We start from the raw sequence: 23,371 nt of genomic DNA, 5'->3' as shown, positions 1-23,371 counted from the left end.
TTCCATGAATATTCCAGTGCATGAGCTGACTGGCAAGGATGTTAATGGCAACTGTGCATTTTAAGGGGCTATGGGAGTATATTTCAAATTCGTAATCCTGAGAATTTGGACCAGAAAACTGCCTCCAGAGTTCCACTCATCCAAATGTGCAATGTGCCGTACTTGTCCAATCAAGGCAGATTGGAACTTGCATATCGAAAACTCACAACACACGGCTTGTGAATAAGCTACAGACTAAGAACGGGTTCCCAAGGAAGAGTGAGCAAATCATTTCAGAAAAAAAAGTGCCTTTGAGAAAAATCGCAGGCTGATCACAAACAAGTTGTGAATAGAAAATTCTTCAAATAAATTATTCATCGTAAATGATTCATTCGACTCTAGAGTCTGAACTATGGGACAATCTTTCCTCCCCATCCTGTGATTTATAAATCCTGTCTCCTTACATTTGTATACAGCGCTTCTTGGCCAGCATAACACCTTTCATAGCCCAAATTCAGCCCCACCACCTCAAAGTGAAAATAAAAGAGCCCAGGATACTCAGCCATGATATAGAACTACCATACATCTATGCTGCTTGGTCACTGGAAAACAGCTCCAAACAGAAGTCAAAGGACCTGAGCTATGTGGATGGAATTGTGAAGCAGGTTAGTATGCTGTGGGGCTGACTGCAAGATCAAACTGATAACGCTTAGACTAATAAGTGACTACAGCCATGCAGCATTAGGAAGCTTTTTACATCGTCTGTCTGTATAACTTTAATAGTGGCTGGTCTTTACCACGTGAGGCTGAGAGATTTAAATCTGGATCAACTGAGCTAGAGTAAAATGGGCTGACTTTTTTCGTTTGTTTCTTTTAATTAGCACCGCCTACCTTTTAGTATTTTCCTCTCTGCTGGCCAGTGAAGTGGAGTGACCCAGGGGTATTGCCCTTCATGTGTTGTCTGTGAGCATGAGAAACCTGGGAAAATCTTTTCCCTGTCAGGATCACGGTGTCTAAACAATAGATTTGCTTGGACAGTCACCATTGGAGAGCTGCCCAGTGACCCAGCTGGGAAGAGACAAGCAGCCCTGTAGACCATGTTCATGCTGCATGATGACTTTAACTGTACAGAGAGGAGATGTGGGGAAAGTATCCAAATGTTAGACTGCAAAGAGGAAAGGTGCAGAGTTCAACCATATTTTTAGTATTTATTCACTGGAGGGAAACAAGATTCCCCAGCTCACACCATTGGTCCATCAAGCCTGATGTCATGCCAAACCAGTGGTCAACACCTGAGGCTTCAGGTGATGGTGAAGAATAAATGAAATCAGCTAAGGACCTGGCGCAGTCACCATGAGCAGCATTTCATCCGCCCACCTAGTTCAAGAGAGTGCCGCCCAGAATCCTTTATGCCAGCTGTGTGCCTGCTGCAGTGACCATGACTAGCATTGCAGATGTCCTCACATTGGGTATCTGCTGCATGTTTCAGCTGGGGAAATGAAACATTTGCCTGAACTCCTTCCATCAGGCCACACCTTGTCCCGCATTTGAGATGCCACCAGGTTGGAGACATAAGGCATAGAGTTCTTCTGCGATTCCCTTATGTGAGAGCCATCACCAGATTTAGTTTAGATGCCCTCAGGCTAGAGATGTAAATGGGAGGATACCTCTCCAATCCTGGATGGGCTCGGATGCCTGCAGCGCTCTCCATGACTGGCATTTCACATGCCCTCCGGACTGCGAGCTTTAAATCCACCCTCGGGAGGAAAGCTTGGCAAACGCTGATGAGAAAAGGGGAAAGCACATACAAGAAATATTTGCAAGCAGAGCCATTGTTTGTTTTTCTCCTGAAGTTATTCTCCTATCAGGTCATTAACCAGCGAGCACTGGAAATAGACCTCTGCGCAAGTGGCTCAGGGTGATCATCAGCCATGGATCACATTTCACATTCCCTCTTGTCACATGACTGTGGGGTCAATACAGCTTTGTCCTTAGGTACCTGGGTCTTTCCACTGACATCATTCCCGCTGATTAACCATCTTCTCAGCTTGACACAGCCCCAGCCACCAGGGTCTTCTCCATCTCCTAATTTCTATGGATTCCCCTTTCCTGCGTGTCGCAGAGATTTTGGGCAACCACTTATTCAGGCACTTGGGAAATATGTTTCCCTTTCTAAGCCCTTAATCCAGTCCCTATCTGTTTTACAGAGATTGTGAGGGAGCGTGAATCCCATTTGGGCGGCTTCTTCAAAGGACAAGGGTTTGAAAAGGATGCATAGATTGCACACTAATCTAGACTGCTCTCCCACCCTGCGGTGAACCCTATTAAAATGGATGCTTGATAAATGCTCTCTGAAGAAATCAGCCCTGCCACCCCCTTGAGGAGATGAAATAGCAATTGATTCTCAGACTTGTCAAAGGAATGAAAAAGCTGTTACAGGAGGGATCCCTCCAGTCTGATAATATACAGTGTCCTGTGGGAAGCAGGAAACTGCATATGATGGCATGCTCCAAAGCAACATGTCCCAGATAAGATGCTCAGGGGATTTGGTATTAAGAGGGGAACCTGTCTCCCAGCTCCCTGAGTTTTCACTCCAGACTCAAATTCTTTCTGGAGATACAGGACTCTTTTCTTTTGCTTATCCTCTTAAAGCTGTTATTTTCCAGTTGGTCTAAGAGAATTACATGCCCAACTCCTATTGAGCATCAGTAGGAACTGGCGGCCAAATCCCTGAGCTTGCCAGGCTAAAGAAGGAGTGAGCTCTGCAGTCAGCAGATTGGACGCTTGTCTGGTATTTTCCCCCTCTCCCCTGGTAGAATGGTGCATCAGCCTGGGAGCCAGCACTAGAAATGTCTTACCTCTGGCTCCCAAGAGTCTGACTTTGGGAAGATCTAGTTTCTGTGTCTCTGGTGAGTGCAGTGGTCTCAGGCTCGTGAATGACAAGGCTTCGTTTGGGTAATCTAGTCCAGCCCATAATAGGCTGTACCAAATAGTCCCCCTGATTTCATTGAGACTATTTGTGGTAAGGTATCGCAGTCTGACCCGAAGGTTTTCATAGACTAATTCCAGGACCTTGAATTGGAGCCAGTCTTGGGCACAGGAAGCTAGTGGAGACTGTACTGGCGTGATGTGTTCCCCATGACTCACCCAGGAGGTGGGCTGCTGTCTGTTGGACAGGATGGAGATGTTTGGTTGGCCTTAACTGACAGCCCAAGATAAACGCAGTTCCAGGAGTCCAGTCTAGAAGTGGATCTTGTTTGCCACGTCCTCCTCTGAGAGAGAAGCATGAAGTCTCCTGGTGACCTAGAGGTAGAGGAAGGCATTCCTAGCCACTGCTGCTGCTTTTTTCTTGAGAAGCAGAGATGTATTTAGTGTGACCCTTAGGCTGTGCACTACTTTGATGATCTGGGAGCCAGTGTACATTCTCACCTGTGATAGCAGGGGAGGTTATTATTAACAGAGCTGGTTGGGAATTTTTCTGATGGAAAATGCAGTTTTGGAAAAATCAAAATTTTATGGGGAAAAATTTTGATTTTACTGCAAATTTTTGATTTTCCATTGGGAAAACTGACATGAACTATTTCCTTTCAGGTCAGTTCAAATGGTAATGTAATATTTTGGATTCCTGTACTGACCCAAAACATTTATTTCGAGTCAGTTTAACGTTAAACTGCGTTTCTTTATTGTGGCGTGCTGCCTCATGGGAGCTGAAATTTGGATTGCCTGATAACACCATTCTGTCCGATGGGCTGGGCTCTCTGGCCAGACTACAACTTCCATGATGCAGTGCAGTCCTCCCTCTGACTAAGCTGTGTGGCACATTGTAGGTGCATGATGGGAGGTGTAGTCTAGCCAGGGGTCTTGTCAACATGCTGGTAGCAGGGCAGGCCATGGAATCTGATCATTTCTGCTGACGTGCGCTTCTGTATCTTGTAACGGATGGGGGTCAGGGCTGACCGCTGAGGCACTGAACCTCTCAGGGCTGGGGAGGATAAAGAGCAGTTACTCACCACTCACTGGAATCTGCTGGAGAGAAATGATCAGGACCAGGTTGGAGCCATGCTGTCCACCCCAACTAGGGCTTGTAAATGGGCCCTTGGGATCCACTGTCAAAGGCTGAGATTTGGCCTGTATCCATTGCCATGTGACGGTCGTCCATCAGGGGGACCAAAGCTATTTCTGTGAGTTATTTGTGGCGGTGGCAGACATCATGCAAAAACCTAGCGCTCTGGGCTGTTTTGATGTTAGTTTGAAACTCAGAATATGAACCCACAGAAACAAATAACCTAAAAAGCACCTCCTCCATTAAACTAAATCCTTCCCCTCACCCACGCTGACAATATTCTAGGTACAGGACAGGATGGGATGGGGTTTCAGGAAAATGAGGACTCCAGTGTACATTCTCAGCCTCTGGATCTCACCTGTAAAACTGGGCTAACATGAAGTACTATGAGATCCTCAGGTGAAAGGGGCATCTACAGACGCACAGTTCTATTCGGAGATGGGCCCAAGCCGTGATATTCAGATCAGGATTCGGATCCAAATTTCCTCTCTATGAAGCTGTTTGGGTCTGGGGTTCCAGCCCATCTGGAGGTTTTTTTTGTTACTACACATGACCATGGGCTGAAAATTTAGCTCCTATGCGACTCCCACTTCTAGTCCCTGTTATATGAGCATGGCCAGGCAAAAAAGGGTGTGGCCAGGGAATCCGTGCTCCCCTCTGATCCGCACATGGCTGTCACATTGGGGCAGTCACGTGTAAGTTAGAGGGGCACGCTGGGGACTGGGCTGGACAGACCCGTGGCCTACCTTAGGATCAGGGTAGCATAAAGGTGGTTTAAAGATACCATGATGCTCACCCCCGTCTTGCTCCAAGTGCAGCTTGTCAGGATGAGAAGATCAGGCCCTTTACTTGAAGCCTGTGGCACTCTAAAATGGTTAATGCAAATTACTTTTAACCTATTCTTTGGACTACCAGACGGGGGTGGCTCCCCAATTTTGGTTCAGTCACAATGGGGCACCACTTTGAAGAAGGGAGTGAGACCCCGCCCCGGATGTTGCCATTTTGGATGGTGTGAAGTGTGAGTGTTGTTGCAGCTTTGAGGATCTCTTGACTGTTGAACAACGCTTTGCAAAGAGGAGCTGGGTTTATAAATAATGCATTTCCTTTGTCTTGCAGGAATTCTGGAGGCAGAGGTACAATCAGATCATCTGTGAACAGCTTACATAGCAAATCTAATAGGTTTGTAAATTAGATTTTGTGTTCATTTGTTTTTGCTCTAAGGCAGCTATTAATCTTCTTCTTCTTCTTTGCTGGATGGTACTCTTCTTATTTAGCAAATGTATCTGTTTCTTTTCCCTTCTGCTTTACATTTTCTTAATCATTCTCCCCCCTCTACTTCAGTGCAATAATTATTTGCAAATGACCAAGGATCTGCAAGTTGCAGTGATTGAGAATATGGAAGAGAGTTGGGAAAGTTGCCACCTTTGCAATTTTCCACCGTGGTATTACAAAAGGGATTTCTTTCTATGACATCAGACTGTCATTCTGTTGCATCATAATGCCACTCAGTGACACGGAGACCTCACTCCATCACAAAGTCATTCTGTGGCACTACAGGCATTCAGTGGTAGTGGGACATCCTTCAAGGTCATTTGCAAGATCCCATATCATCACAACATTGTTATATGCTATAATTGGGTAGCTTAGTGACAACACTCGATGACACTTTGTGTCATCGCACTGCATTGTGACACGGTGATGCCACACACGTCATCAAAATACAAAAAGCATCAAGCACAAAAACATCACAGTTATTGCTAGGAAGGTTTTCTCCGCCCAATTAACTTTGGCATTTTTTTGCATTTTCTAAATTTGCCTTGCAGGAGATCAGATTATGTGGTGAAGTGTAAGATTGGTAGCTAGCCTTATTGGCAGTCTCTGCAGATCATACTTTGCTAGTTTGTATATACACACGCAGTGACAACTAGCATCTAGAAATATATTCAGCTTGCCTCTCTAAATATTAAGTAGCAGGAATCCCAAAATATCCTCACATGTGCCTGAGATCTCCTGTCAATCATTCCCCATGTGTACCTGAAGCAATCAAGCCGCCTAATAAGTAAATAATAGATGGAGATATACCTATCTCACAGAGCTGGAAGGGACCCTGAAAGGTCATTGAGTCCAGCCCCTTGCCTTCACTAGCAGGACCAACTATTTATTTTGCTGCAGATCCCTAAGTGGCCCCCTTAAGGATTGGGCTCACAACTTTGGGTTTAGCAGGCCAATGCTTAAACTACTGAGCTGTCCCTCCTCCCAACTGGGGGTAAATTGCCAAGGTGGCCTACATAAGGCAGCCAGCGTTCCAGGAGGCATGGCCTCAACATGGCACTGCTGCACCCCACATTGCATCGTTGTGAATGGACACAGCCTTATGTCACGCTGCCCCTAGCTACTGTAGCTCATTGTCAGGACAGTTTTACCTGGTACATTCAAAAGCATCCCTTTCTACTCTCACCCCATGTCTCCTGGGGGGCTCTCTAGAGGTAATTCCTCTCCCTCTGAGGTGTTTACCTGCTGGGTATGGATCTCTTCATTTGCCAACTCTCGCCCGCCTGAGCGTGGCCTCTTGCAATGAGGAGGGACATTCTGCTTAGCTGGTAGCAAACACTCTGGCTGTGAATTTTTCAGTGTACTCTGGAGTGTGAAGGGTTTTTCTGGGCTGCACACACATGCCCTGCTTCCTGATGAGCCTCTCGGTTATTCTTTTTGGAGGGAGGCTCGCAGACATAAAGCATGCAGCGGTTCCCATCATTTATGCCATTTGATGCAAATTGAATTGAAATGTTGGGGCCTCGATTGTTTTGCTGATTCAGTGATTAAGTTTGGGATCTCACAATGATCATCTCCAGAGCTGCAACACCTGGGTACCTGACCGCTCTCTGGGCTCCCCCCGCCCAGTCATTCGCCAGGGTCTGGCGCCCTAGCGCAGAGTGGATGCCATGAAATCTCATTGTTCTCCTCTGAAGGGAAGAAAAGTTATCAAAGATCCCTGCTGTTCATAATGGAGCATTTGCCGGTAGTACCAGTGCCCCAGCATCTCAGCTAAATTCATTTCTCTTGCTGGGGTGAAGTAAAGAGCAGATTTTTCTGATTTAACCCACCACAACAGGTGGATCTGATTTGTCATTTGTGAGAAGGGCACATGTGTGGTGGTGGGGGGTATCTGTTTGTATCATCGTCTGTGAGCAGAACTGTGTTTGCTGTCTGTGTATAGAATCTCTGCGTGTGAATCTGTCCCCGTGTCTGTCTAAGTCTCTGTGAGAATCTCTGTTTGGTTTTTGTTTGTGTGAGTGTCTGTATATCTGTGTGTCTGCCTGCTGAGTCTGTGTGTGTATCAGTCTGTATATGCATGTGTTTGTGTGTCTGTCTGTAAATCTGTGTGTATTTGTGTGTGTCTGTGTCTGTGTTTGAGTTTGTGTGTGTGTGTAGTAGTAGAGAATAAATAGGCTTTCCTTCCCTACTCAGGTAATAACTGCAATTTTGCTTTTCTAAAGAAGTTTGAATCCCAGCCACCTCAGCATGATTAGAGATGCCATTGGGAAGCTAACGGATCATGTCTCTCCTCTCTCTGTCTCTCTTTTCTCTAGAGCCGAAGTAGTAATAAATGGCTCTTCATCTCCAGCTGTTGTTGACAGAAGTAATGAAAGCATTAAGCACATTAAACCAGCTTCATTCAGATGGAGACACAACCAGACACTCTCTTTGAAGATCAGGTACTGGTAATTACCTATAGGACAAGAGACAGATTTGGTCCTCTCCAGTGCAAGCTGGCAAATTGCCTCAGTATATCATCTAAAGAAGTCAAGAAAGAAATAAAATGTTTATCTCCTGCTGGGCTAGCCTTCATATCTGTAAGCGATCGCTTGGAAATGAATTCCCAGCTCAGCTGGGTGGCTTCGCATTAACAGAGCAACACACGCTTGAGCCTCCACTCTTGGAGACAAGCAGAGGCCAGAGTGCGCTGCAGATTCACCATGATCAGCCACTCCTGGGGGGAAGGAAATCTGCCACCTTGTGAGTAAATACAGTGCCCCCTGCTGGCGGAAAGCAGAGCGGCAGTGATGGGCTTGTTAAGGACCTGCTCCGGTGGAAAAGGGGGCATGGGAGATGCATACATTAAGGTGGGGAGCCATTTTATAGCACACATGGGGTAGCAAGTGGAATGCTAAAGTCTGAGTGGCTCCTGAAGGCTGTCAGTCTCTCTGCAGCCAGGCTGTGGAGCATTGACAAGCAGGATGAGGGTGCTTTGCAGTCATAGGCCGTGCCGCAAGCTTTCCCTATATCTGTTTTATTTCCTTCCCGAAGGAAACAGATCTTGAAGTTCCTGGATGCGGAGAAGGACATCTCGGTGCTGAAGGGGACCCTGAAGCCCGGGGACGTCATCCACTACGTCTTTGACAGGGACAGCACCATGAACGTCTCCCAGAACCTCTATGAGCTGCTGCCAAGGACCTCGCCCCTGAAGGGCAAACACTTCCGGACCTGCGCCATTGTTGGCAACTCGGGGATCCTGCTGAACAGTGGCTGCGGGAGAGAGATTGACGCTCACAGCTTCGTCATCAGGTAGTGAGGGGTCAGAGAGGCCATGCCTCCCCTACAGCAGGGCTCCTACTCACTCCCACAAAACACACGGGATCCAGGGATGGGACCCCCAGGCTCCAAGCCAGGCGACTGGGCCAGAGCCTTTCCTGTCAGTGGGGGACTGACAGAGTGCTGCATATCCCAGCCCCCCTGCCTCCGCCCACGCTCCCCCTTCCCACGGTGTGCACTAAATAGTGCAGGGAGCCCCCTTGTCAGGGCGGGAAGGATGGGCACCAAACAAAACCCAGCAGGGGAGTGTTTAATATGAATTCAAAGAGATGGAAACAGTCAGCAAAGGAGCCAGGGCTGTGATGTACCCAGAGTGCCTCAGAAGTGGGCCTTGCACAACATCACAAGCCTGCCCGCCACAACCTGACGCACTCCACAACCGCACACCGTCACACATGCACTCCATCCACACAAACACCCCTCAAGTCATGAACACCTCCACCATCACCCATACCCTCACAGACACACACGTCCTTCTCACATACCCGCCACTCACACCCTAACACACACTGCGCCCCGCCCACCTTACAAACACACACATCTTCTCATATACACCACTCCCTTTCTAGAACACGCTCCGCTCCCACACCGTGGCAGAGAAGTACTCCAACACTGATGACACGCATCAGGCAACCCCCCCAGATGCAAGCAAACCCTATCCTACACACCCCTACAGACAAATACATCATTCCTACACAAACACCCTCTACCTTCTCCCACTGTCACCCACACACACCCCAACTCAATCCTCCCTCACGTGCACCACCTCCACCCGAATACACTCTCTGTTCTTTCACATAAACACACTCACACGTACACAAGCCACCATGCACACACAGACGTACCACTCCCTCTGCCCCTCCAGAAACACATACAATCCCTACACAAGCCAAACATGTACCATACCCTCGCCTCTCACACACATGCACACACACACACAGTAAATTGTCAAAATAGTACTTTGCAGTAGCAAAGAGAGAGAAGGAGCAGAGCCTGCCTCTTTATCCCTTAAGCCCATGCAGATGTGTTAGCTGAGAGCTCTGCATGTCTGCTGGTGATTTATGTCTGTGCAGACATTTGCTTCCTGGCAAGTCTATTATGGAGACAGCCCAATCTATCAGTGGCTTATAAAGGCAGTCCTGTGTGTGACATGAGAATGAAGATAATGCCACCTCTGCCCTCTGGACGAACACAGCCAACCCAGCCGTCCTGTGTGTCAGAGTGGAACCCAAGGCCTCTCTCTGATCTTTGGGGAATGTGCTCTGGAGAGTTTGCTCGGCAGCTTGAAATGGAACAAAAGCCAGCCTAGAAAACAAAGGCTGTCGTGGTCACAGCAAGGGTTAGGCCAGTGGTCTTATGGCAGTGACAGTGAGAACTGTCCCTAGGCAAGGTCTACACTAGGAATGAGTATAGCAGGGGTTGGCAACCTTTGGCATGCGGCTCACCAGGGAAGCACCCTGGAGAACCGGGCTGGTTTGTTTACCTGCTGCGTCCGCAGGTTCGGACGATCACGGCTCCCACTGGCTGCAGTTCGCCGTCCCAGGCCAATGGGGACGGCAGGAGGCAGCAGCCAGCACATCCCTCAGCCCGCGTCGCTTCCCGCCGCCCCCATTGGCCCAGAGTGGCGAACTGCAGCCAGTGGGAGCCGCGATCGGCCGAACCTGTGGACGCGGCAGGTAAACAAACTTACCCCGGCGAGCCGCATGCCAAAGGTTGCCGACCCCTGGAGTATAGTAAGGTCGACTGATGGGCTGATTTTTTTGCAACATTTCTGTGACTAAAGTCCTAGTGCAGACACAGTTACATAAAAGTGCTTTTGCCGTGTAACTTATTTTGCTCAGGGAACAAGAATAAGCTATACTGGCAAAAGCACTTTTTGCTGGTACAAACTGAGTATACACCAGGAGGGTTTGCCGGTACAACTAAACCTGCATAGCCATGCCAGCCAGCCTTTTCTAGTGCAGACTAGGCTCCAGCAGGGATAGCTGGGGCCTGCGTTCCTGGGCACACAGACTGCCATGTCTTTGGCTTTCAGTTCCTATATTTCCTTTGAGTTTATTAGCCATTAAGGCAGCTTGTCCTAATGGTTAGAGCAAGGACCTAGGAATCAGGAACCTTGTAGCCTATTTCTCACTGTGCGTACCCTTGAGTAAGTCACTTAGACTGATAGACTTTAAGATCAGAAGGGACCATTGTGATCATCTAGTCTGACCTCCTGCACATTGCAGGCCACAGACTCTCGCTCACCCACTCCTGTAATAGACCCTAACCTCTTGCTGAGATACTGAAGTCTTCAAATCATGGTTTAAAGACCATAAGTTACAGAGAATTCACCACTTAAACTAGTTTAAACTGCAGGTGACCCGTGCCCCATGCTGCAGAGGAAGGCAACAAAAACCCAGGGTTTCTGCCAATCTGACCCACATGAAAATTCCTTCCCGACCCCAAATCTGGCGATCAGTTACACATGAGTAAGACCCACCAGGCAGATACCTGGGAAAGAATTCTCTGTAGTAACTCAGATCCTTCTCCATCTAGTGTCCTGTCTCCAGCTATTGGGGATTTTTGCTGCTGGTAGTTGCTGATGGGCCACATGCCATTGTAGGCAGTCCCATCATTCCAGCCTCTCCATGAATTTATCAAGCTCAGTCTTAAAGACAGTTAAGTTTTTCACCCCACTGCTCCCCTTGGAAGGCTGTTCCAGAACTTCACTCCTCTGATGGTTATAAACCTTCACCTATTTTCAAGCCTAAACTTGTTGATGGCCAGTTTATATGTATTTGTTCTTGTGTCCACATTGGCACTTAACTTAAATAACTCCTCTCCCTCCCATGTATTTATCCCTCTGACGTATTTATAGAGAGCAATCATATCTGCCCTCAGCCTTCTTTTGGTTAGGCTAAACAAGCCAAGCTCGTTGAGTCTCCTATCAGAAGGTAGGTTTCCGATTCCTCAGATCATCCTAATAGCCCTTCTCTGCACCTGTTCCAGTTTGAATTCATCTTTCTTTGAATTCAACATAGACTAGAACTGCATCCAGGTCTTTCTCCTCCTCTGCATGTGATAGGCAGCATGGGGGTGATCTGGGGTTTTCAGCACATTGCCAGAAGCATAGCAACCTTTCAGGGCCCTGAGAGGCCACATCAGCTGCTCACACACTCCATTCTGCCAGCACCAGGCTCTGGTGCATAGTAATATGTCAGTAGAGTCATCTGTCCAGCACTCAAAATGACAGAAATAAGGGACTTGGATTCCACAGTCAGGAGCAACAGGGAAAGGGGGTGATCTTGTCCCAGCTCGAGGCAAATGCAGCCCTCAGTCTCAGTGCCTCACGGCTTTCCTTGCCCTTGCATGTGGGCTGGAATCACAGACAGAATAAGTGTGAGGAGTTTCCAGAGCAGCAGGAGTGAATTCCTTTTGTGCGCATGCATGTGTGCGTGCGTCCATTCTTACATTGCACAAAGGTTTCTCAAGATCACAGCCCCTAAGCAGCCTGGCCCTCTGGAGCCCACAATCACTGATATCCCAGGCCTCCACCTCCTGCTGGTATCCCTATCATAGCTGGTGCCATGGGATCTGCTGTTTAGCACAGTAGCCAGGCAGGGAAGAGGGGACTCGGGATAATATTACTCCAGCCAGGCTAGAACTAAGGACCACAGGTGTCACACTGTCATTCCGGGCGAGATGGAAACACTCTCACAGGATATCACTAGCTCTTCCAATTAGAGCAGCTCTCTGCATGCTCCGGTGCTGTACGTTCCTTGGAGTGCCTTGCCGAGTCACGAGAGATGGGTGTCTCAGTGCACACACTCACAAGCATGCACAGCCCCCTGGTGTCCCCTCTGTTTTCGGTCAGGTTCAGCTCCAGCAGGAGGGCCCACTGGAACGAGCCAGCCTTGGCCCACTCTGCTCCTCAGCCACTGCGGCTTTCCTGGGGCTACACGACCAGCTGTTCTCTCCTCCCAGTGGTGGGTGCTGCTCCTGTGAGCTGCTGGCTTTGTGAGTCTCCCGTTTCTCCTGGTGCACGTATCATCCTCAGAGGTAACAGTGGACTCTGCACCCCTCACACCACTTGACATTCAGAATTGGATGTTGTGATACTGATGCAATAAGACACACAAGACCTCTATTGCAGAGCGGGTTTCCCTGCTCTGGAAAAATCACTTCAAATTTGTCATAGCAGTAAACATAGGTATTTTGTTACCTTGTGTTTGTTAGCTGTGCACATGAAAAGATACATGTCGGTACAAGCACACACGTGCACCAAAAATTCATGCCCTGGGACATTTATGAACATCCACACAGAGACACACACACACACACACACACACACACGTTATCACTTTCAGAAGCCAATGTGGGCCTGTATAAGCAGAGATGTAGCCATTCACCAGCTGTGCAGACATGCGTGCATACATAGACCTGTGCACACAGATGCACACATGCACAGGCACACACCTTCCCCACGTTCTTGCCTGGTACACACACGCTTTCTGAGTGTGCTCTGCCCATAGTGGTTTTTCTGTATTAAAACCGTCGCCTTGACCTGAATGGCTACTATAACATTCCAATACTGTGTGCTCTGAAACCTCATTAGCAACATAGCCAGATGCCCAGGGGTCGTCAGTTAAGAGCCTGCTAGGAATATCAGTGACTGATAGGTCATGTTCTAGGGAATTGGTAATGGGATGCAGAAGGTCTTTCCTCAGAGTATCTGCCATGAGTCTGACCTGGGGTTGTAGTGACTGAAAGGCATTACATGTCAATCGCAGACTCCACCAATAGGCAAGTGCCTTCATCACAATAATGCTCCCCTGCTCTTTATAAAACATTAACCAATCCTCATAACATCCCTCTGGTGTTGTTATCTCTGTGTTCAGGCAGAGGTCACCGTCTATGGGCTTTGCCCCGAGTCACACAGGAAGTCAGTGGCAGAGGCAGGAGTCAAAATGAGGCATTCCTGGTCCCTGGAACTGTGCTCAGCCACCACCCCAGACTGCCTCGTCACCACCACTCTCCTCGGGCACCATTTGGCCCCTTTGGTGGTGGTCTCTGCGAAGAGAGGGCAAAGACTGACAGAGCCCTGGAGAATGAGCTCCGCTCTCATCCTTCCAGGGCAGGATCGCAGCACGCTGCCACGGGGAGTTGCAAGGAAGCTTGCCCTGATGCTGCCTGGGCTGTGCCTGTGCAACCCCAGGACTGGCAATCAGGCGACTAACGTTCGTCCTTCCCCTTCCCTGAAGCACACCGTGACGCTCTCTCTTGTGTTGCAGGTGTAATCTGGCCCCTGTTCAGGAATATGCCTGGGACGTGGGGATGAAGGCAGACCTTGTGACTATGAATCCCTCTGTCATCCAGCGTGCCTTCGAGGACCTGGTGAACGAGACCTGGCGGGAGAAGCTGCTGCAGCGCCTCCACAGTCTCAACGGCAGCATCCTCTGGATCCCCGCATTCATGGCCAAAGGGGGCAAGGAGCGCGTGGAGTGGGTCAACGAGCTCATCCTCAAGCACCGCATCAACGTCCGCACCGCCTACCCCTCGCTGCGCCTGCTACACGCCGTCCGAGGGTGAGAACTGCCTGGCTCCCCGTCCCTCTTGCTGAGCCGAGACACTGTCGCGTCTTTAATGACAAGGATGGGTTATGGGGACCTGCGGCTTTTTTTGTCTGATCTATTACCAGTTTTCGGCAATTGGACACACATGTGCTGCAGACCCAACAAAGCAGTGCGTTCCTGATATTTTTTAGTAGCTGGTGTCTCATGAACCTCTCGAGTGAGAGTGCTTTGTGCTGGAGCTGGCTTGAGCCAAACCCACTACAAATCTCTGTGTTTTATTCTGCAGACCACCAGGAAGGGCTCGGTGTGCAATGGATGGTCCATAGACCAGAGCTGGAGAACCCTTGCTTTAGATAAGTTGCAAGCTGAGGCTCACAGCTCTGGTCCCATTGCACAAAGTGTTTGTTTATAGCCCTGGGATTTGGGGTGATAGCAAACCTTACACCCGTGTCCCTGGTCCCTCAGACTGTGAATGCTTTGTTGACTCTAAGCCTGAATTTCTGATCAGTGTAACTTTCAGACCTGCAGTTTGACTGGCGTATTTGTTGTTTCCCTGTGAGGAATTTGTGCTGTGGTCAGCTTAGCTAGTGATTAATCTTCTTGCTCCTTTCCCATTCTTCTGTCTCGGTCACAGGCATGGTCCTCACAGAGCTAGCTGGATCAGGAGATTGGGAATGGGCTACAGAACCTTTCATTGATTCCAGTCTAGCCTGGGTCAGGAGTGAAGGGAAGTTGCTACCATCTGATGGCTATTCCAGAGTAGCCCGTGCGAAATTACTTTGTTGGTTTCAGCCCCCTTCTTGGTGGATATGCATTCACCTCATAAAACCCATCACTGTGAGTGGCAACTTCATTGCCAGTCTCAGGTGAGAGGCCAAGGATTGGATGGGCTTTAATTTCCTTTTACGCCTCAGGAGGTTAAGTCTAGGGGAAGCAATGTGAGGGGACCTTCTGGTCTACCTTCTCTGTGAATAGAGGGACTCGCAGGCTGTCAGGCTGGTTCTTCTCCCCAGTGTTAACAATACAGACTCCTTCTCCCTTTTCATTTCTGACTCTCCCTATTACATCCCCCTTCCCCTGGAAACATTGCAGGCTTAGTAGTGGTGAGGATGCGATGAAGTTCTTCTGCTCCCTGTTTTAATGGCATCAGATCCAAAACTGAAGTTGAAGGTCTGAGGGTTCCTACTAAAGCCTCCTGAGATCACAGGCTCTCCGGAGATAAACAAGAACTTCCCTAGAACAGGCTTTCTTCTTCACAGAGCCAGGGGGGAGCTGGCATAACAGTTAAGGACTGTCCTCATCTACCATTGCAACACTGCATGGAGATGCAACATCATCAGGTTGTGGCAACGCTGAGCAATTGGTAATTGTCCTGCAGGCTGGGATGGGGTGGTCGGACGTGGGCTCGGCTATGAAGTGCAGCACTGTTGTGTGGACTTGGTGTTGGCCCTACTGCTCTGGCAGAGAGAGCCAAAGAGAAGGCTGAGGTGGTCAGTCACGTTGTTTGTACAAGGTGCTCTGGTGATGTGGTGCTATGGGCCAGGTGAATAGATTAGATTAATGATGGATGGATGGAATGGAATAGAGGAGAAGTTGTCGCCCGCTTTGTCAGTGGAGCCTCAGGTGAGTGGGTGGGAGTTAGCCATGACATGTATGTGTCGTTCAGATCAGATGAGCAGCAGTTTAGGCACCAAGACAAAGGGGTTTATTAATGCAGGAGTGAGGCTTCCATGTAAACCAAAGAGGGAGAAAAGGAGAATCCACAGGGTACTGGGCAGCTGGACCATGATCCGTCAGTGTGGACTATTAGCGGTGATCCAAGCTTTGCTCTCTGAAGGGGGGTCAGCAGCAGCCCCTTCCTTCCAGATGTTTTTTCCCCTCTCCTGGGGTGTGAATTTCTGCACACACCTGTCTGCACGTGCACTCCCCTCCCACCGCCGCTTTGTGGCTTTGCCTCCCCCACGAGTGGTGTGTTTCCTCCCAGAGTGGTGGCATCTGTTTCCGTACGTTTGATCCGTTGATCTGCGCTTCGTAGAGCCTTATCCCAGCCTGGGGGCGCAGAACAGTCAGCACCGAGCGTGCACTCAGGGTAGCTCCTGGGAACACACCTGAGGGCCGGCGTGTGTATGAAGGGAGCAGGGGCTGGTTTTCAGCAGAAACAAACCCAAAGGACTATTGATCGCATGTTTGCACAGGTGTGTGTGACTCAGAGCACTGCCACCTGAGCAGACAGCAGCCTCCATGGGGCCCTTTGGCCTGACAACAGGGAGAGGAGGATCCTGCTGTCTGGATTAACCACAAATGGGGATCAAAATGAATTCCTGCTTTCGCCTGGCAGGGCGGTGGTTTCCTTGGGCTCAGAGGACTCTCAGGCAGGAGAGTCACTATCCAAGGAAGAGGGGGAAAGATCCCACAGGACACAGGAGGCACAAAATATAACCCAAACCTTGAGCTATTTCCAGCTGTAATTGACTTACTTTCATCTGTCAAAATAAAATTAAGCTTCTGTAATAAGCCCTTTAAATCAACAGGCTGCTAATCCTATGATTGCAGCGCATCCCTGTGCCAGAAACTCCCCACAGGAGATGCTGCGTGAGATATTGGCAAGGGCCTTGTGGTGTCTCCGGCTGGGAGGAGAGCAGAGCATAGGAGTCGCTCCTGGGCCTGGTACTGGATCTCACCTACTGATGCTGCAGCTCATTCGCTGGTTGGCCTGGCCCTGCAGAACGGCTCCTTGCAGCAGCAACCCATCAAGCTGGCCTGGAGGCCTCTGGCACACAAAGCAAGCCAAACGGAGGCCTGTCAGGGCTTGACGGGGAGCTGATGGATATTGTGCTCTCCCGTGTGTCTCCTGAAATAAACCAGATGCAAGGCTGGCAAGAGGAGCTGCACTCGGCCTGCACGGTGCAGCTGCTAGAGAAGAGGGGCTGGCGATCCTAAGTGAACGACGGGGTGGCGGAGCCACAAAGCATGAACACCCTAGAACCCTGGGGCCGTGGAAGTGCCAGGCTCAGCAGTGCTTCGGTGGCGTCTCTCGGTGCAATTGGGGATGCGTTCCCAGGGCCTCTTTCTGCGCATGCTCCCTTGCTCTGGGATTGAGTTCCCTGCCAGCAGATCTTGGTGACTATTCAGGATACAGAAAGTGACAGTGTAAGGAATCTGGTGGGATCTGTTGGCAAGGGGGAACCGCACCGGGACGCTAGGAAAGGACATCCTTCTCTCAGCCTTCTGACAATGCTTCCTGTGAGCGCGGGTGCCCAGCCAGACAGCACCAGTCAAACCAGGAGGCAGATGCAATGCCCAGTACAAGGATGGGTGCCTAGTAAGGCCATGGCACTGGTGCACTGCCCAGTACAAGGATGGGTGCCCAGTAAAACTGTGCACTGCCCAGTGCTAGGATGGGTGCCCAGTAAGGCCGTGCACTGCCTGGTGCTAGGATGGGTGCCCAGTAAGACCATGGCACTGGTGCACTGCCCAGTGCTAGGATGGGTGCCCAGTAAGGCCGTGCACTGCCTGGTGTTAGGATGGGTGCCCAGAAAGGCCATGGCACTGGTGCACTGCCCAGTGCTAGGACAGGTGCCCAAGAAGACCAGAGCATTGGTGCACAGGAGGCTTGCAAAGGGAAGCTGGATATATATTGACCGGGCATAGACTGCTGATCCTAAGTACCACATTGGCCTCCCATTCACTGAGGCTCTGGGCTGCCAGTCTGGGTTCTGGGCTGCCAGTCTTTTCTCCCTTCCCAGTTTCAGGCAGGCGCAGGTGGCATGACTGGTCAGAGCTACAGCAGAGGCCACTGGGCTACTTAAAGGCTTCAGGGGCCAGGACCCGCAGCCAATGAAGTGAGCAGCAGAAGGGCAGAATCGCTGGCTCTTCCCGAAACTAGTCACATCTGTAATGAGATGGCAGAGATCAGAGGAAATGAGGAGAGTTGGCAGCTGGTACTGAACAGAGCTAATTCAATTACAGCCACAGAGTCAGCTCAACCCCACCAAGAGGATCAGCCCTGCAGCCATGAAGGCAACAGACTGACCTGCCCTCCCACTCTGGCTCTTGTACCTGTCAGCCCAGCAGCGGGAGAACAAGCCTGCAAACTGAGAGCTAATGAATGACTAATGCTGCATCATTGCAATCCTGACTCCAGGTCACCCTCAGGGACACAGGGCTGGATACAGGCACCGCGGAGGGTTAGCCACTCGCTGGCTTGGAGAGCGGCTGGCAGGTGAATTTCCAGTGGGACCGTTTGTTATTAAACCCTCGCAGGGCCGGGGTCTGCACAGGATAACAGGAATGCAGTGACCGTTCCTGAGGAATGTTCAGAACTGGCTGTGAGGGTAGAACATCTTGGGATTTGTGAGCTTTGAGCCAGCTTGAGCTGAATGTCACCAAGACAGGGCGGGGGAGAAAGAGCTGTGGACTGTTTGCCAGCCAAGCAACCCTGACGCTTAGAGTTCCTAAAGATTCCATTAGCACTCTTTGGAGAGAGACAGTTGTGTCTTAAGCACATTCCAGCGATGGTAAATAAATTCCTCCTCCGGTTCCACCAGATACATTACAGTTCCTCACTCCCTGTGCCCGGCTAACCAGCTTCTGCCTTCCACCCAGAGAAGGCTGCATTTCAGTGGTGGCTGGAACAAGATCTCGCCCGTTCGCGCAGAAAGCACGTTGGAATCCTTTGGAAGGAAATGTGAATACCCACATGCATCTGACGAAGTGGGTATTCACCCACGAAAGCTCATGCTCCAACGCTTCTGTTAGTCTGTAAGCTGCCACAGGACTCTTTGTCGCTTTTTACAGATCCAGACTAACACGGCTACCCCTCTGATAATTGGAAGGAAAGGCACTGTTGTAAATGTAAAATATTGATTATTATCATCCTCCGCGATGGCAGCCGAAACATCACTTCTCTGGCTAGGAGTGCGCTTTAAATGAGCACCCTGAGGGCCGTGCTGTGGAGCAGGGTCTCGGGAATTCCAGATGATTTGCGGAGCAGGCAAAGGGGGCGTCTTTATGCAGTCAGACATGACAAGCTGCGCATCCCTAGGGTTTGGATGGGGTTCTAAGGCAGGAGGCCAACGGAGCAGGAACCTCTTGCCCTGAGGGGCACAGGGAAGGAGACTGTCACAGTTCTGAAATGGCATTTCTACCTAGGAGTAAGAATAGCCCCACCTAGAAGCATGGGGCTCAATCTTTCATCACACCTGCAGCCAGCACTCCAGGGCAGCCCTGGGGCCATGAGGTTCCTGGAATGCACAAGCACTTCAGAGTGATTCTGAAAAACGCCAAGCTGGCAAGGGGCATGTGGAATTGAGGGGTTCTCTCGCAGGCTGGAAAGCAAGCAGGCCGCCTGACAAGTCAGCTGTGAGGGGCTCCTAGGAGCCCTATAATCTCATTGCCAAGCAGCTTGTGTTAGAGACGTACATTTGCGAAAAGAGCAGGGTGGTGGGATTTAACTGGCTGTGTATGTGGAGGTTTGAGTGTAACTATTTTTATAGGAGGTTGATGGACACATTTCATTGTCTGTTCTGGCATTTTCACTATACCCATCACCATGACCTCCAGGTGCTGGAGCATTTCTAATTGTATTGGCTTTTTATTAACACCCTCTGTTAAAAAATAGATAAATCAATATTAGCCCGAACCTACTGGAGGAGTCTCCTTTTAGGTCCAGCCTCAGAATAATGAATACGAGTCATGTGAGCTCTCTGGGGCTGGGACCCTCCTTGTGTTCTGCTTTTGTACAGACCTAGCACAAAGGGGGCCTGGCCCATGGCTGGGGCTGCTCGGCACTACAGCGGCACAAATAATAATTAATAATAATGAGGGTGACATTCATCCCTGTGCAGAGGGGCTGCACCTACGCAAAGTCTGTGCACCGCAGACGTTCTCAAAATAAGACTTAAAGTGGGATTGAAGTGGGGCCTACGGTTTGCAGTGTCCCACCTGTAGCCTGGGGCTTTACAGATGAGGTCCCAGCTTACAAGGTGGAGTTAAAGCCAAGACATGACAAAAGAAACAGACTGGGTGGGGGAGTGGAGAGGTAAAGGAAAGTAATAGGAGGGGGATGTCTCCCCACGTGGAGTGCGAGGGAACGGCAGGCAGGTGTATAGCTCTCTTGAGAGTCACTTTCCCTCGCTCTCCTCTTTACGTTGTGAAATGTACAGTTGTCACTGCAAAGGACTGAGGTGAGCTTCAAAGGAGGAGTTAGACCACAAGGAGTGAGTTGTAAGGAAGGATCTGAATTCTGAATGAGGAGAGAGCGGCTGAATGGCACGGAACAGCTGTTGCATACAGTAAATGCCGAGCTGTTTACTTTCAAAGCAAGAAACGCTGTGTGATGGCTTCTCTCCCCTCAACTTGATTTTATGTCTGATCATTAGAGATGGGCCTAAGCCACACACTGAATGTGGTTGTGGATTCCAAACTCTGCACAGTGGGGGGGTTTGATCTGGCTTGTTATACAGTTAGAGCCAACTGTAAAATTGAGATCCTGATCCAGCTTTGGAATCCAAATTCCTGCCAAAGTTAAAGGGGCGTTAAGGGGATCTGGTCCCATTTCTACAGTGACCAATGCAAGTTTGATTGTTTTATGTGGCGTTCAGTTATTACATAGTTAAGGGTGGTAGATTAGGAACCTAGATTGACAGACGGAATAGGTCTGCCAGATGGTAGCCTGGTGGAAAGATGATTGTTCCTATATTTTAGGTGCATTCTGATTATGTATAGCAGCCACAGCGTGCTAGGCAGATAATGGGCCAGATTCTGTTCTCAGCTACACCAACATCAATCTGGAGTAATTCAATAGATTTACTCCAGGTTTATACCAATGTAACTGAGAATAGAATTTGACCCAATGATCTGACTGGTGTATATAGGGCACACCTATAGAATGTTTCTACCAGTCAGGGACCAGCTTCTCCAGAACAGTGTGTTTGATATTTTTTTCTCACGTTTCTGAATAAGTTGGTTTTAAAAGGCCTGGGGTTACATTTGTTTATTTATTTATTGTGACTTTCATCACTGAACCTGATTTCTTGGCTGACCTGGGTTCCTTTTACCCGCTCCAGTGGCATTCTCCTATCACAGGATTTTTCTGTTCAACTGAAAGGATACATGCAATCCAACCCAGGCCTTTGTAGGACCCATCAGCATGGGGATCAGACGTGCTGTTTAGCTGCAAATCAGCTCTCTCTGTTATTGAAACAAACAGCTGGCAGTCCCACAGTGTTGTCTGGCTGTGCAGAACTTTTCCACACAAATTACGGGCAGGCTCTATGCAGAGTGATGCTAAGCAGAGATGAGTGTAAGGGAGACTTGTGAATCCTATTGATGTGCAGGGTGGAGGCTACAGTTTCATGAAGAAGAATGACAGAGTGTTTCCCATCCTGAAAGTTCACAAGACTTACTTTACAATACAGAGGCACTGCACAGAGATCACTTCCTCCAGGGCTGGGATACAATCATTTCTGGAGTGGAACATACCAATAGTTGAACAGCACACAGTAATGCTGTACGGGGAGATTTTGGCAAACCAGTAAAGTGCCTGAAACCACTAACAGTGCTATGCAACATTTTACGAGACAAGGTGAAATGGAATTCTGCGGGCACTGGAAATTGAATTGGAAATTGACATCAGCCCAGTGTCCTGGTCAGCTTCTAACTGGGGCAGTTATAGTTGGTCTGCTTTTGGGGAAAAACCAGTGCCATGGGACCTTCCAGTGACTGCAGGGCTCAGGATCTCTGTTTTAAGTCGCCTATGAAAGATAGTCCCTCTAGCTAGGGCCGGCTTTAGGCTTATTCCACCAATTCCCCCGAATCGGGCCCCATGCCTAAGAGGGCCCTGCGCCCAGTGAGAATCCCTTCGCTGGCTAGAGGCGCCTTTTTAATTTTTACTCACCTGGCGGCGCTTCGGGTCTTCAGCGGCACTTTGGCGGCGGGTCCTTCACTTGCTCCGAGTCTTTGGCGGCACTTTAGCGGCAGGTCCTTCGCTTGCTCCGGGTCTTCAGCGGCACTTAGGCGGCGGGTCCTTCAGTGCCACTGAAGACCTGGAGCGAGTGAAGGACCCGCCGCCAAAGTGCCGCCGAAGACTCGGAGCACCGCCCGGTGAGTACAAGCCCCACGTGTTTTTTTACATGTTTTTTTTGTTTGTTTTTGTGGTTTTTTTTAGTCATCCCTGCCGGGGCCCCGTCGAAACTGTTCGAATTGGGCCCCGCACTTCCTAAAGCTGGCCCTGGCCTAGCAATGCCACACAGGAACAATTGATCCCAACCAGCATCACTCCCTACAGCACAAGACTGCTGGGGCTTTATTTCTTGAAGCTGTTGCCTTTTTTATTACAATCAAGTATCCGTTTAATAGTGAACAGATCCGCCATAAGGGGCTGCATCCTGTCCTTACCGGGGACAGACATGATGATCTAACAGGGTTTTTCATCGGTAACTATTGTGCATCCTGGACAAGAATTGTTTCAGGCAGATTTTGCCTGATGGCGTTACAGTTTCTATTACTCACCCAGGCCCACCTCGACGTCAGCCCGTCTCTATGTGGCTGCTTCAGCCTCTGATGATTTATTTACAGAAATGCCATCCAGCCACCTTCTGAAGAAAGTCCAGGCTGCCAGAGTAGCTCAGGGAAGGGAGGTCTCAAGTTGCAGACTTTGCTCTTAACTGTCTCCTTTAATTGCTATCTGCTTCCATAAAACATTACACTTAATAGTTATGGTGATTGGAGTAGCCAATTTGAAAAATAATTACTGCCTTCCTCAAGATTACCTCGCCTCCTAATTAAAATCCCGGCCCTCGCATATTAAAGGTGTACTATTGACACAGCATCCCATGTGCGCCCAGACAAGCTCATTTGGGTTTGCAAAATTAATTAGTGTTTGTTTCAGTCCCCAGCTGTTCTCCCAAACTGGGGACAGCACATGCACCAGCAATGTGGATGCTGTCTAAATTGACCAGAGCAGCGAAAGAGATAAGAGAGTGATTTGTTCCTGCATAACTCATGCGGCTGCTGTTACAAGCTGCTCATTAAACAGCACCCTTGTGTCCTTTCCAGACATCACCGGAGGAGCTCTCAGTGCCCGCAAAGCGAGGACAAGACGCATTCACCACAGTCCAGCCGGCGTCGTAGCTTGAGCGCTTTTCAATCCTTGAGCTCGTTCTTTTTAGCACATCCATCT

The 23,371-nt window shown here is 49.5% G+C and overlaps 1 protein-coding gene and 1 long non-coding RNA gene across 2 annotated transcripts in view; one reads left to right on the top strand and one right to left on the bottom strand.

Annotated features, from left to right (window-relative positions):
• The window catches only part of ST8SIA2 (ST8 alpha-N-acetyl-neuraminide alpha-2,8-sialyltransferase 2), a 37,728-nt gene that overhangs the window by 10,219 nt on the left and 4,138 nt on the right, over positions 1 to 23,371 (top strand). The window contains exons 2-5 of the mRNA XM_039492246.1: positions 5,159 to 5,221; positions 7,633 to 7,758; positions 8,351 to 8,608; positions 13,909 to 14,202. Coding sequence (XP_039348180.1) covers positions 5,159 to 5,221; positions 7,633 to 7,758; positions 8,351 to 8,608; positions 13,909 to 14,202 — 741 coding nt within the window. The remainder of the gene's footprint in view (positions 1 to 5,158; positions 5,222 to 7,632; positions 7,759 to 8,350; positions 8,609 to 13,908; positions 14,203 to 23,371) is intronic.
• Positions 1,306 to 5,617, bottom strand: LOC120373600. Its single transcript, XR_005585603.1, has 3 exons — positions 4,839 to 5,617; positions 3,127 to 3,282; positions 1,306 to 1,760 (listed from the first exon to the last, which is right to left on the bottom strand). It is a non-coding gene; the product is annotated as an uncharacterized LOC120373600 (long non-coding RNA).

Source organism: Mauremys reevesii, linkage group 10 (assembly GCF_016161935.1).
Source record: "Mauremys reevesii isolate NIE-2019 linkage group 10, ASM1616193v1, whole genome shotgun sequence".
In the NCBI taxonomy this organism is placed as follows: domain Eukaryota; kingdom Metazoa; phylum Chordata; order Testudines; family Geoemydidae; genus Mauremys; species Mauremys reevesii.
This window is presented reverse-complemented; position numbering and strand designations above follow the sequence as displayed.